Source organism: Condylura cristata, unplaced genomic scaffold (genome assembly GCF_000260355.1).
Source record: "Condylura cristata isolate star-nosed mole 26May11 unplaced genomic scaffold, ConCri1.0 scaffold00015, whole genome shotgun sequence".
Classification (NCBI taxonomy): Eukaryota; Metazoa; Chordata; class Mammalia; order Eulipotyphla; family Talpidae; genus Condylura; species Condylura cristata.
The window spans coordinates 46,726,146-46,740,903 of record NW_004567116.1 but is presented as its reverse complement, the minus strand read 5'-3'; the positions used below and the strand labels follow the sequence as shown (position 1 = coordinate 46,740,903).

The window sequence follows — 14,758 nt, the reverse complement described above, 5'->3', positions numbered from 1 at the left end:
ATAATGCTGACATTTCCCTTAGTTCAGAAAATTAAAGACTATCAGAGTTGGACAGGCAATAAGTTAATATAGAGTCTAATTTTCATCTGTTTGATGGTAAGGACCACAAGAACCAGAATTTTTTTTTTTTTTGAAGTTCCCAATGTCCCTTAACTTGTAAGTGATGACATCCGATTAGAATGCAAGCCTGTGAATAGCCAATCTAGTACTTTATTCTGTTTCTTTAAGCTGATGTTCATGTGGGTAGCTGTGGGAAGATGGAATAAATAAAAGTAACGGTTACAAAAAGTTACTATCAGTGATCAACAGTGAGTAATACTTATTTTGACTATTACCCACAAGCATAGATTCTGCCTCTCCTGGTTCACGTCTTCTCAAAAGTCACTCAGAAGAGGTACAAAACCACACACACTCTCACCATCTGGTTAAATATTCAAAAGATAAGCCCTCCCTGGTGGCACAACAGGTTATGACTCAGCACGGCAAGCTAGTCTCAGCCACTTCAGTGTGAGTTCGATCCCAGGCCCTGGAGGTGATCCACATGGCATAGCAGACCTCTCCTGACCTGCCTACTGTTCACCTCAGCGGTGTATTTCGGCCAGTCTGCCTGTTCTGCTTCCACTCTGTCTGTAGTGAATCCTCTCACTGCCCCTGAACCTCTGGTTTGTACTCCAGTTCTGTATGAATAAATAAATAAACCTTAAAAAAAAAAAAAGAAGAAAGGGCATTTATTTATAAATGAATAAAAAATATTCATAAATTTGCCTCTTCTCTTTATTTAGGTCTAAGCTAATGTGCTATCTCCTGGGACAGAAATTCCTATATCCTATTTTAATAATGTTTCCCCCACCCCAAACATAATATTCTGAATAAAAAAAAGTATTCAGAAGATAAACAAATCATTGAATGAAGCAAAAAAAAAAAAGAGAGAGAGAGAGAGAGAGATTTAAAATAAAACTGCTCTTTCAAAGGTGTGGGGACTTACTTTCCCAAGTTATGGATGTGGTAACATCACTATGCAATTTGAGAACCTAAAGTATAACTGTGAAAGATATCTCAGTGATAGAAACTCGAGACCAGCTGACTGAGAACTTAGGTGTCTTTCTGATTGGCTCTATACTGCGTATGCTCATATTATTCAGTTGATCAAAAGCATAAGCTGAATAAAATCTCAAGAAAGATTTCCTATCTCCAAAAGCCTTCTAGGACCACTCCTTGTGACTCTGATATTCTCTAATTTCACTCTCTTGTCACTAAATAGCTATGAACCCATGGGACTAGAATCTTTCTCAAATTATAGACACTAACTTACTGGTCATCGTATTTGAAATATATTTCAGTTGTTTGTTTTAGCATTAGTTTCTTCATTCTGTGGTTAGTCAGTTGTTACTATGTGCTATGCAGATTATTAGCAACAAAACCAGGGTGGTGAACTAATCAGATACATCCCCATTCCTCATGGAGTTTACATTCTAGTGTGTGAAGTGGACTAAACTAATTTAGTGATAAGAATATAAAGAAAATAATAGGGATCATGCAATAAGCAGTTTGGGGTGGGGGGGGGGAAAGTATTAAAATAGGAATAGCACATGAGCTTAGACCTAAATAAAGTGGCAAAATAACAACCGGAAAGAACATTCTAGGAAGAAAGAATAGCAATGCTATAGTTGCTGAAGCAGGAAAAAAATTAGTGTGTTCCAGGAATATAAGGAAGTCTAGCTTTGCTGGAACAGATGAATTAATTAATGGGAACCTGCCAAAAAGTTAGGTGGGGGCAGTCAGCAGCAAGATGACTTAGGACTTTGTAAGAATTGATGTAGAATGTAGGCTTCATCTTAAGTGCATTGAGAATTCACTGAAGACCACTAACTAGGAGAATGAAAGAATCCAATTTATGTTTAAGACATATGCAGAAATAGAACCATTTAAGAAATGAGGGGAGATTCTGACAGTCAGAATGGAGAAGGGCTTGCAGTAAAGTACTGGAAGAATCAAAATATACTTTGGTGCTAAGTCAATGATCAGTGCTCTACAGCCAGGCCAGGCCTGTTTGACTACTGACCTTTTCTATACTTTTTTGACCACCCATGGAATAATCACTTAGAAATAAAATATGTGTTTGCCACTATTACTGATTGCTTTTATCTTGGTGTTTAACTTTGTGGATCTGTTTAGTTAAAGACTAAACCTCTGTTTCTCATGTTTCTACTCACATCCCCTGAGGTCTTTAAAAATGAAATTGTTCTCCTTCATATCTGAGGCAGAACATGAAACTTGCTGTTCATCCACAAGACATACAAAATCTTGTATTTTCTATAAAGTTTGACAAATATTGTTTGTCACTTAAATGTAGAGATATTTTGATTGTGAAAAAATATCTTTACCCAAGTTCCCACAGTAAATTTGTCATACCAGAAGGTTTTTCTGGGGATACTCAGTCCCTGGAAATACCAGAAACTCCCAGTGTACAAGTACTCAAGTTTGAGAAGCCCTGAGTAAATGACAGAAACTTGTCAGTTATTCATTTTACATTATATAAACAATCCATTAATAATGGGTCAAGCCTTATAATCTCCATTGGGGAGAGGGTTTCAAAGTATTTGACATCTTCTATCAAAGAAAATTGTGAACATTTTCTTACCGTCTTTTTTTTAAAGACATCTTTATGCATACAAGAACAGGGGTGCAGGCCAGAGGTGTGGGGGTTGAAAGGATTCGCCAGAGATAGAGTGAGGAGCATAACAGGTGGAACTACTGAAATGCACTGCTGAGGGGAGCAACAGGTGAGAGAATAGAGGTCTGCTGTGCCATGTGGACTAGCTACTTGGCCAGGGATTGAACTGCAGTGGCTGCAGCTACTTAACCCCTTGTGCTAGATGAGCTGGAAATTTCATCTTTTGACACAAAGAAACCAAGAATAGTAGGGAAGAACTATGTGTGCTCTAATTAGACAACTGACCCTGAATAGAAAAGGAGCACAGGCCTAGAACCACTTTGCTTAGGGTCCCACTTTGACCACTCCCTACCTGTATGACCTTGACTGCCCTCCATTTCAGTTATTTGACTCATCAAAAGACCAGAATAATACTTTTTAACTGGAATAATAAACTGAATTAATACATGTAAAATATTTACATAATAATCTTTAGGTATTAAATACTGATGTATTTTTAAAAAGGATTCTAGATCAACTACACTAATAGTAAAATTATATTTTGGTAAATATCCTCCATGGAATAGAAATGTAGCTGACAATATTATATAATTGATCAAATATGATCTGAATACTTAAATACACATACACACAATGTACTTGTCTTTCAGAGAACATTAGAACAACATTTATTTTTTAAAGATTTATTTATTTGTGCATACAGAACTGGGGTACAGACCAGAGGCTCAGGGGTGGTGAGAGGCTTCACCAGAGACAGAGTGGGGAACAGAACAGGGAGATGGACGAAGTACACTGCTGAGGGGAGCAGCGGGCAGTTCAGGAGAGGTCTGCCACGCCATGTGGTCACCTCAGGGGCAGGCAGGAATCGAACTCATGCGGAAGTGGCCTTAGATTCTCAGCGCTGTGCTTTACCCCACTGTGCCACCAGGGAGGGCCCAGAACAACATTTTTTATATAAATGCAGATAGTTTCAATGCTTTATTAAAGAGGGTCTTTTTTTTATGACTAGAGCAACTATCAGGTACCACCTGTACTGATAATATAATTCAGTACAACCAATTATGATGAAAACAAATTCTATCAATCTGACTTGTCCTATGTATAATTTCTTATTCTGCTTCTTTTGTTAATAAAGACTCACAACGATGACTGTGTAGTTTTCCCTTAAAAAAATAATCTGTAAAACATGGCATTAGACTCCTAATAGCTTTTATGAAGTGCATTATAAAACAACCAAATCAAAGATGTATAAGCAGTGTCTCTTGAGTTACCTGTTTTGCTATGTACTGCAGGCCTAATTTATCCAAAATGGAACCTGGTGCTACCTTGTCTCTTTGAATCAAAGTGTAATAATGGGAATTATTACGGAGTGAGGCAAAAGTAGTAACAGATGGAGGATAGGCCATTAAGTGGAAGCCTCAAGGGGGGTTTTCTCTTTATTGATGCTGAGTTCATATAACTATTTTGGTTTATTTATGCAAGCCATGAGGCTTGATTGGTAAAGCTATCCTGTTGGAAATATAGAGAGTAGCTATGCTAATGTGGACACTGACAAGTTTTAATGAAAGTAATATATCCAAATATATATTAGGAAACATGTTAAACTGCTATTTGCTGTCAGGAAAATGAATTTAATATTAGCAAAAATGAAACAGTAGTGAGGGTCTTTAGAGATTTTTTATTGACATATCATTTGCTCATAAATTAGCTAGACAAACACACAACAACATTAAGACTTATAAATTTATGGAAATTAGTTACAACACATCTGTAGCTATTTATAGATATAAAATTCAAATGGGTAATTATTAAATTAATGCTAAACTAAAATGGGTTTAGTTGTGGGAAGTGGAGAATCTGATGACTGTAGAAGTCATCAGTGATGAATTGATCCCCTATTCTCACATGTGATATTTGACTACTATTACCAACATAATGTGCCTTATCTGTGTGGCGCTGAAAGGGGACTATATTAATTTCAAAGAGAGTAGACATATGTCCTATAGCTGTAGGAGTTTATTGTTTAATCTGTGTCTCAATTAAGAAATAGAAGGAAATCGCTGATTCTCAGGTTTTTTTACATGTGGGTGTATACTTTGAAAATAATCTGTGGTAACACTGAAATCCTCAGTGTCTTTCTGCTGTCTTCTATGTCATTGATTGCTGTGTTGAAGTTATATTAATATTAATAATTGGCAACAAAAGATAAGAAAATTGTGGGATGCAGATATTTTATTCTGAAGATGTATATTCTTTAATATTATCAGCATGATTTTCAAAGTTTGAAATGATTTTGGTTTTCAGGTAACTTCACTAATCTATGTAATGAGTCATGCTATATATGGGTAAAAATCTTAAAATACTGCCTTCATACATTTTCCCAGAGATCCTTTGCAATCTTTATATCCATTTCTTCTCTCTTTTATTGCCTTATAGCCCTCTTTAATATTTTCTTTCCAACATATTTTATGTATATCACTTTATTTTCCATAACTATAAAAGTAATATATACTTGTAGAAAAGGTATAAAATATAAAATAAAGCTAATAATAATTATTATCAACAGCACTGAGAGATAATTACTAATAACTGATGCATTTCCTTTAGGCTTTTTCCAGTTAGTTGATATAGTTTGAACCATACTGTCATTTTACAGTAAAGCTGTTTTTCACTTTTTAAATATAATAACATTATATCATATATTTTCTCAAATTCTTAAAAATCTCAAAATCATATTTTTGGTAGCTGAATAATATATAGAAGACCTATAATCTATTTACCTGTCTTCCCATTATTAGAAATATAGGTTGTTTCTCAGATTTCCTTATTGCAGATAATGCTTATAGAATTTGACCTCATTTCTGGATTTTATGTTTCTTTTAGATAAATGTCCTGACCCTACTACCTAATCAATGTCTCATTTTGTTGTCTTATAGACATCACACATTTAACATTTCCATACAGAAACTCTTGATAATGTGTCACCAGTTTGCCATATTATAGAAAAATATAACCCTAAAATCAAGGGAAATTTCAACTAAAATAAGGAGACCCATGAATGACACTTAATAAGGGACTGACAGAAAGGTAATTTTAAAAAAAAAATAATAATAACTGTAACAAATGTGGTCATTCTCTCAGAAAAGTAAAAATGAAATGTGAAGGAAGAGTGAGAAATGAGTGCTACATGAAATAAACCCAAATGAAGCACTGAATAATGTAAAATAGTGTCTGAAATGAAGACTTATTGTTACAATAATCTCTTCAGAAGAAATAATTACAAACTTTAGGACGTAACACTAGAGCCTACCTGAATGAACTATAAAGACTGAAAAATTCTAGTTATCTGTGCTACCAATAGCCAAAATGTTAACATTTCATGAAAATTAGGGTCATATTGGTCTAAGAATCTCACCCATTCCCAGACATTACGAAGAAAAGAATGTAATAAAAATAAATTTCTTGTCAGAATGAATGCAAGTCAGATGATAATAGAGTAATATCTTTAAACTACAGGGAGACTGACCCAAGGTTCTGTGGCCTGAGCAGCAGCAGAATGGAGCTGTCAATGCTAAGAAGGGAACGACTATGGAAGGACAGGTAGGGGACAACCATCATGAGCCTGTTTCTAGAAATGTTAAATGTGCAGTTGTCTAAGGCAACCAAATGTCAAGTTGATTAGTCATTGGGAACCCAGGAATTATCCAAAGCTGGGATCTGAACGGTCATTCTACCTCCAAGTTTGATGCCCTTGACCATGTTATTAAAGGTCTTAGAGCTGGTATATAACAGAACCAGAATTCTAGCCATATCTTCTTTTTGCGGTATCATATGGGTGGCATTATTATTCTTAAGATTTTCAGCATCTCCTCTGTCCTTCATTAATCTCTGATTTTTCTTTTGTTCTTAAATATAGATAGGAAGTTTTACCTAATTGCCTCTCCCCGTAACACTTACATGTTCCTGGGAGGCAGACAGCTTTTATCAGGAAAAGGAGAGGTTTTCTGGATTGTGCAGAACCAGATGGGTGGGAGAGGGATGGTATCAGTTCTTAATGCCTGTCATTCCAACTAGCAAAAGATCCCATATGGTTTCCTTAAGGAACATTTTAGTTCTCACTGAAAGAACATAGCACTTCCTGTAAGTGCATATGCCTCTATGTAGAAACATTTAAATATTAGCCCTCATCCTATATTTTTAAAGTTGAGATTGACCTTAAAGTATAGCTCTGTGAGCCCTTTTTTACATAGACTACATCGTAATGGAAATGGGGTCAATAGATCCAGTGGAGTCCTGTGATTTTTTTTTTTTTTTAATGTTTCTGTTCTCCCTGGTTTCTCGTAAAGTCTCATGTACCATCTTGAGACAGGGGATGAAGGCAGAATGAACCATCTTAAATATATGTAATAGCCAGAGGATTCAAAGCCAATTATGTGCGGTCTTACTGTGAATTTATATGAGTATTAGTAAACCCTTAGAAACATTTGTGGTACTGTGCATATACTTCGCTATTTCTCATTTAAGTTCTGTAAGGGCATTAAAAATTGGGCAGGAACATATATATTTTTAACATATTGTGAATTTTCAATGATGGAGATTTTATAATTTTCCCTATCACTGGTAGAAATTTAGTGACAAACCCAGAATCTAGAAGCGAGATAACATCTTGATTAAAAACAAGATTATGGAGTCAAAATAACTCTGGGTTGACTACATTTTACTTGTTTGCCCTGGTAACCTCTTTGTACCTGTTTCTTATTAATGACATAATCTATATAAAGTATTTTCAACAGCATGGAACACAAAACAAGTGGTATTCAGGTTAGCTATTGTTATGACTGTCATTGTTGTTACTATTATTATTGCTAGTCTTAATGTCTAGAAAAAGACAATGTGGTAATTATAGGCCTGTTTGTGAAGAACAAGGTGGAATGAGATTAGGAAATGATTGAAGGTAACTATGTTTCCAACTAGCCCAATAAAACTTAGATTTAACTATATGTGCACTTACAGTGAAGATTCTGAAACTTTGTATTGATTTTGTGATTTTCCTTCATATTTCAATGCCTTTTAAAAACCTATGTAGATCCCAAGTAAGAAGATTCCAAGTAAAAACAAGGCTAACTATAAAGGTCATGTAAAAAGGAATGATTAAGTGATAAAGAAATTGATTTTTAACTTAATGACTCTAAAAAGTCAATGATATTAATATAAATGTAACTTCCCAAATACTCACATTATTATACAGGCATCATAAATCTTTTTAAATAGATGTAGTGCATTTTCTTTTGCATATCTTCATTTTTTGAGTACTGAAATTAATTGTTTGCATTGTAACATCTATCACAATGCTTCCTAGGCCCTGAGGGTAGCTTTTGACCTAGAATGGTGAACATCACATACGATATCTATCCCAGTTACATAATGCTGAATGTTGCTCTATTGAAGTTATGATAAACTGAAAAGCCTTGAGTATGGGGTAGGAATTGTAGGTGTAAGGAACTTGTAATAATAATTTGCTCTACCTGTCTAAAGCATACAGGATCTTCCCCAGAACCATCGTTGTTTTCTATAACAGGAATCTCCATTAAAATTGCTTCCAAAATTTAATTCCTTAACTTACTTTATTTATTACTGATAAAGTAAGAAAGGGTAGCATTTTAAACCTGTCCTTGACAAAAGAGCTCAATAATTGTACTCCACAATATTAACATTTTTGGCTGCTTCTTTGCCAGCCAAAAAGAATTTAGGACAGTACTTGTGTTCTATAGCACTGAAAGAGATAGTGCAATTAAAATAAGTGACTAATTCATGCCTTAAAAAAAAAAACTGCTCTAAATTTAGATTGGTGTTAACTGTAACTCTAAACTCTGATAACCCACTTGTGAAGCATTTGTCAACACAGAGTTCTGAACCTTTCCCCAGGCCTAGGAATTCTGGGTGTCCTGGTATTGGGTAGGACTGAAACATTAGTATTAAAAGTGAAACAAAAATCCTCACAGATGGTTCTGATGCATAAGCTGTTTTGGAAACCACTGCTTTAAATTCTCTTTGAATTTGAAAAATGGTGTCACCAGATCAAGGCAAAATGGAGCACATTAGAAGCAAACAAGAAGACCTCTCTCTTATGTGAAAATCTTTGTAAAAACATTTAATGACCCTACACTCCTGACATACTGGTGGTATATTCAAAGAAAGTGCATTGTTCCTAAGAGATACTAAACACAGAATTTGCCTAATGTTGCTTAGACTTAATCATTAAAATCGTAGTTATTTAAAAACACCTGTAACAAGTATATATTTTACTCCACAAACATATATTTATTTAACTTATTTTTATTTAAAAAATTCAGTTATTGTTATTGAAGTACCACTGTTTGTGCTTTGACAGTATAAAAATCCACACCCACCACCCCCCACATGAAGTCACTGTGGCACTCTGACAAAGGAAATTCCCACAGTCCTTCACTATAGCCCACTATGTTACAGTGTTTTTACTTCCTTTAAATATATGCACTTTGAAAATGTGTCTGTTGTCTGTTTCTTGTCCTAAATTCCTCTCTGAACATCAATCCTATAGGAGCTCATACTTTTGAAGAACAGAAAACCTCCAGAGAGTTTCTTTAGGAAAATTCTACTCTCCCATTTGTGTCAATCTTTAGTGAACCAAGGGGATGGAGAGGTTTAATTAATTGTAGACTTCAAACTTGGGGACCAAAAAAAAAAAATGCAACAAATTCAAATCACAATACTCTAATACGTATCAATAATCATACCTCCCCCTTGAGAAAAGCAGCTTATCTTAGTGCAAGTCAGAAATATTCTATTTTCTAATCCTCCCTTTCTTTGTTGAAACAACTCTTTTTATAAAATATTTCAGGTAATTCTACATTCCTTAAATTTTCTATGCCCCTGTTATATCAGACCAGACGTCTTTTAAGCAAAAGCCTGTGAGAGCCAGGAGATGATGTTGATTATATCATGGTCCTATCTATGGCTAGATGCCAAAGTCAAAAAGTAGAGGTAGTGGACAGGTGGGTAGAGAATTCTAATCCAATTTCCACACCTGTAACTGGCTACTACATAATTCCCTTGAACTGTTGTGTGACTAGATGTTCCTCATAGGAACCTAGTGATCCTGATGAACACAAATTCCACATACACTGTTAGCAAATTTTATTTCACTTTATGTTTTGCCACCTTCTTTCCTTCAGTAAAGTATTACATAGTAAACCAGAGTCTAAGTGACCTGCATTCAAATTAGCTTGACCTCTCTCTCATCTGTATCACTGTATCCTCTCTATACTTCAATTCCCTTACCCAAAAGCTTTAGCTCATATCCACTGGAAAAGTTTATTTATATAAAAATTAAAGGTAATGATGTATTATGACCCAGCAGTGAGTGAGAAATTTGGGGATGCTCCATTATTACAATGACTTTATACTCAGCTCCTTTCCTTTACTACCCCACTGCACAAAGAAAATCCCAGTTCCAGAATTCAGACAGACCCCATAGTTTTTTATAGAAAATTTTATGTAGATACAAAAGAGAAGATTTTACTCTCACTCCACCATGCTGCTTTGCAGGTACTAGGAGCTGAGTGAGAGTTTGACTTGTGATACAAGCCTATGGATTCCACTGACTCTTTCCCGTTGTGACCATGTCTTTGCAATGTCTGTTTTTATTATGATCCTCATGCAGTTTTTGCTACTTAGTATCCATTTTAGTTGTGATCAAAATTAATCTTTCTAAAATTTCTCCCATCTGCTATATCTATTCTGGATTAGATAGACATGGTAGATGGATGACTCCACTCTATTGATAGGCTTAAAAAAAGAAAAGAAAAACATCCTCCATCTGGTTTTATTATCACTGTGTTTTCATTCCGGTATTTCATGAAATAGCGTCTTTGACTTCTACTGGATATAATGGTCCGGTTAAGAGCTCCACAACAGCGGTCTCCTCTAGATCATTGACATAGGCCATGAATCCTAGATCAGAGATAGACTTCACTGTCAATCATCTCTGATTCCTGTGTGATTACCAGTCAACCTGCTGGAAATACTTTGTCCAGTAACATATAAGGAGAGAACTTATTTAAACCTCCTCAGAGGACAGACAGGAAGGCCATCGGTGTGATTATCTCCAAAATGTGTTTGGCAAGGAGGGAGAAGTACTTTGGGAAATGAGAAGAATAACTGGAGGCATTGGGGAAAATATTAATACTAACTGAGATCTGCCAATGCCAAGCATTCTGATAAGTTATGTGGATATATACTTTTTTATTAATTTTTATAATATGCTATCTGTCAAAATTTTATAGGACCGAAAATAAAAAAAATATTAATAACTTGTCTAAATTTGCACAGCTAATATGTAGTAGAGCTGGGCAAAGGAAGGTGTGTGTTTAACCACCTAGAAGATTAAATATTTGAAAATTATTCAAATATTCCTAACCTTCATACTGTCCCCAAGATCTGAAGAAGCATTTTTTTCTATTAAATGGAAGTTTTGCTGTAATAGGTTCATATGCTTGGCATTGCCACATTTCCAGACATATCTTTGCCTTCTCCCTGACCTGCCTCCATGTTTCAACCAAACTTACCAGATAACTGACTTCTCTTGCTTCCTTACCTGTACTTGCATCATCCTCAAGGAAAACACACAACTTCCCTGAGCCATTTCTGTCTTCAATTTCCATGTTCAAATCTCACCACTTTTCCTGGCCAATCACCAAGGGTACCACCTCATGAAGTTCTCCCTGCTGGATATCAGTTTCTCTTCAGTTGAATCTCTCTCACATACATATCCTATCACCAAGACAAAGTGATAACTAAATCACACTGTTATTTTCTACATCATCTAGGTACATATGTTTCTGGTACATAAAAAATGGTGAATTACTAAGTATCTATTATATGGTAGTGATTCAGTAAGGCTTTGCATGTAGTCTCTCATTTAATCTCAGAGTAGACTTGGAAGATATATCCAATAAGCCATCTCCTAGATCAGACAGCCAAGATTCAGACAATTTAAGTTGCATCATAGAGAGACCCAGCTGAGTAATTGGTGGAATAGCGTTCATGCCTAGATCTTGGGGGCAGAATTGTATAGTCTTTTACTATATTCATATCCAACCAGTATGTTTCTAAGTGTAGTAAATATGTTAAATGAGTAGATTCATTAATAAAAAAAAGGCTTGCATTGTTTTTAATTTTCTTTTTCTTCTTTTTTAAAAAAAAAAAAAAAATTAACTAGTACATTATTTCCCTGAAATAGACTAATAGACTAAGCTTTAACTAGAATCTTCTTAAGAGCAATATATTTGCATACCTACAATTCTGTAACTTCAGATGTAAATAGCAAAAATGGTGATGTCAGTTAAACAGTTGTGTTAGTCTTTACCAGTTGTTCATAATTCTGCATTGTCACTCATAATATCTTATTAGTTCCTGAGCATATTACATCACAATAAAATTTGCTTGTTATTATAAAACAACTAGATGCAAGGTAATATAATTTAAAAATTTATATTTTCCATGTCTCAGTTGCTTGAGGATGTGGAGATTTGGAGAGACTGAATGAGACCCAATACAAATCACTAATAGACCTTTGAAGTGAAAATATCTGTATGTAGATAGAAATATTATTTATTTACTTATTTACTTATTTTTAATGGAGGTAATATTGGGGTTTTCCTATCTGGTATCACCACTCTATGTGTAAGAAATAAATAAGACACAAGAAAACACAATTAAGGAAATGAAAATCACTTATAATCTCACCACTCAGAGAAAGCGTTGTTAATATTTCATAACATTCCGATTTACACATATAGATACCCAGAGATATTCTCACAAAGTTGGCAGCATAAATTAAAAGCAGATTTATTTTGTATTTCTTCTTGTCAGCTTATATGATGAGCAGTTTTTAATGTAATGTAAATGTCATTTTAAAAATATGCAATATTGAGAGAAATTAAACATTTTATGTAGACATATTTCCCAGAAATGATATTCAGCAAATTCCCTGACATATGCTTCTGAAGTCTTTTTTCCCTTATTATATATTCCATGAAATTGCAATCACATTTTACTTTTTACAAAACTTGTATTAAGCTGCCTATGTACTATTTAACCTGTTTTCTTCACTAAGTGATATACTGCGAATATCCTTCCAGGTCATAGAATTTACTTACACTATGTTTACTGGCTACATGTCTGTCTAGTACTGAAGAGTATGTATGTTTTTTCCAGAGCCTTTCTTTGCAAACTTTGTGGCAGCAGCATCTAATATATACCTATTATGCCAAGTTTCATAGGACAAATTCCTGAAAGTAGGATTTCTGGCTCAGAAAGTTCTATAATTTATATCAACTTCCCTGGTGTAGATAAAAAGTCTTTACAGCTATGAGAGAAAGATATATAGTGTGATGTGTACAGACTAGAAAGGATGTTGAATAGGCAGTGGAGAATTTAAATATAAAACAGCAGCCTAATAATGCATGATTAATTTGTAATTAAAAATAACGGCTGCATGTACATGTATAGATTTTGGGTATAGTTATGAATTTGGGCACAGATATAAACATAGTGAGTGCTAGGAATGCATAAATAAATGAAATTTGCTGACATAAAGGAACAGAAGAAACTAAAAGGAGAGCCATTATCACAAGTAAATTATAATGTAATGTCAACTTAATGCCAAAGGCAGAGTACTCACAACAACAAAAAAAAAGCTTGCAAGGCAACAGGGCCAGCTGACTGTCATATAGAATAATATGGCTAGAAAATGCTGAATTTAAACACCCAATTTAAATAATGATAGACAATAGGTAGCTTCTTAGTATTAATATGCTTCATGCAATGTTAGCATATTTATATTAAAATTATTCACTGTATACTAAAAATTTCAAACTTAGCTTATTTGATTTCCTGTTTCTGAAAACCCTGGGCATGACCAAAAAGATGTTTTTGTCATTCATAAGAATAAATCATTTCTTAAGAATGAATTTATTCCAGAAAAGTAGCATGAGGTGAATCTTCAAACAGTTGGCCAACTGTCATATTCTTGACAAGATACCTGTGGCAGCCCTGACTTTTACTGAGCCCTTGCCAGGCGTCTTCTAAATGCAATTTAAGCATCATTTCATATATTTAGTGGCCCTAAAAGGTATATGATGTTCCTGCTCACAGGAAAAGAAACCGAAGCAAAGAGGTTATAAACAAACTGTCCAAATTATGTAGTTTTTATGTAGTGGGACATGAGTTTGAATTTATGCTGAAGACTTTCCTTCTTTGTTCCACTCATTTAAAATAAAAATCATACTTGCCAGATAACCACGAAAATAATTAGATCCTTGAAGAAAAATAGATGCTAGACAAAGAAGAAATAAGAGACAGATATACAGCTTAGGATGCATGGGTGGGTTACATGATATAACATATGATATATGTAAAGCGTATGTAAACATAGCCTGCCTCATACTAAGTTCCTAAAAGACCTGTAAATAGTAGTCATAGTTATTGCAACTGCTATTACTGTTCTTATTACTTAAAATGCACCAGAGTGCAAATCCTCCTGGAAATCATGAAGATATACCACACGGCAGTTTAGAAGGGAAAAATCTGCAATCAGTTGCACTTCAGAAGACTTCATGAAGAAAGTAGGAGTGAGACCAAGAAAGTAATTCCTTATTCAAAGGAACTGCCTAACTTGTAGGGTTGGGAGAGGATTAATACGTGTAAATATTCCTAGGATGTGAACCATAAATTTAGTGGAATTTGTGACCTCAGTCTGTGGCTTGGTCTGAGATCCTAGTGAGCAACCCCTTTCAAAGGAGAGCATGGCAATTCAACCAATATCATATTCTTATCCTTCCCGATGACCACCAGGCAATCTTCATAACCTGCTGTGATAACAGGCAGAAAGAAAGTAAATGGTAACAGCTGCATGAAGTAGAAGATATGCACCATCAAAAAGGGACAGCAAAGATTTGGTTAATCCACCTCATTCTTTCTAGTGATAGAGAATTGTATCTGTACATTATTTTTCCTTTTAGGGAGCTGCTGTTATACTCAACC

At 34.7% G+C, this 14,758-nt stretch overlaps 1 protein-coding gene across 8 annotated transcripts in view; it reads left to right on the top strand.

Annotated features, from left to right (window-relative positions):
- DLG2 (discs, large homolog 2 (Drosophila)) overlaps positions 1 to 14,758 on the top strand; it is a 1,159,995-nt gene that overhangs the window by 707,097 nt on the left and 438,140 nt on the right. For 4 of the 8 annotated variants that reach the window (XM_012725350.1, XM_012725354.1, XM_012725351.1 and 1 more), the window contains one exon: positions 6,191 to 6,274. The exons of the other annotated variants lie outside the window; for them this stretch is intronic. In XM_012725350.1, the coding sequence (XP_012580804.1) occupies positions 6,191 to 6,274 (84 nt within the window). The remainder of the gene's footprint in view (positions 1 to 6,190; positions 6,275 to 14,758) is intronic. 8 annotated transcript variants of the gene reach the window in all.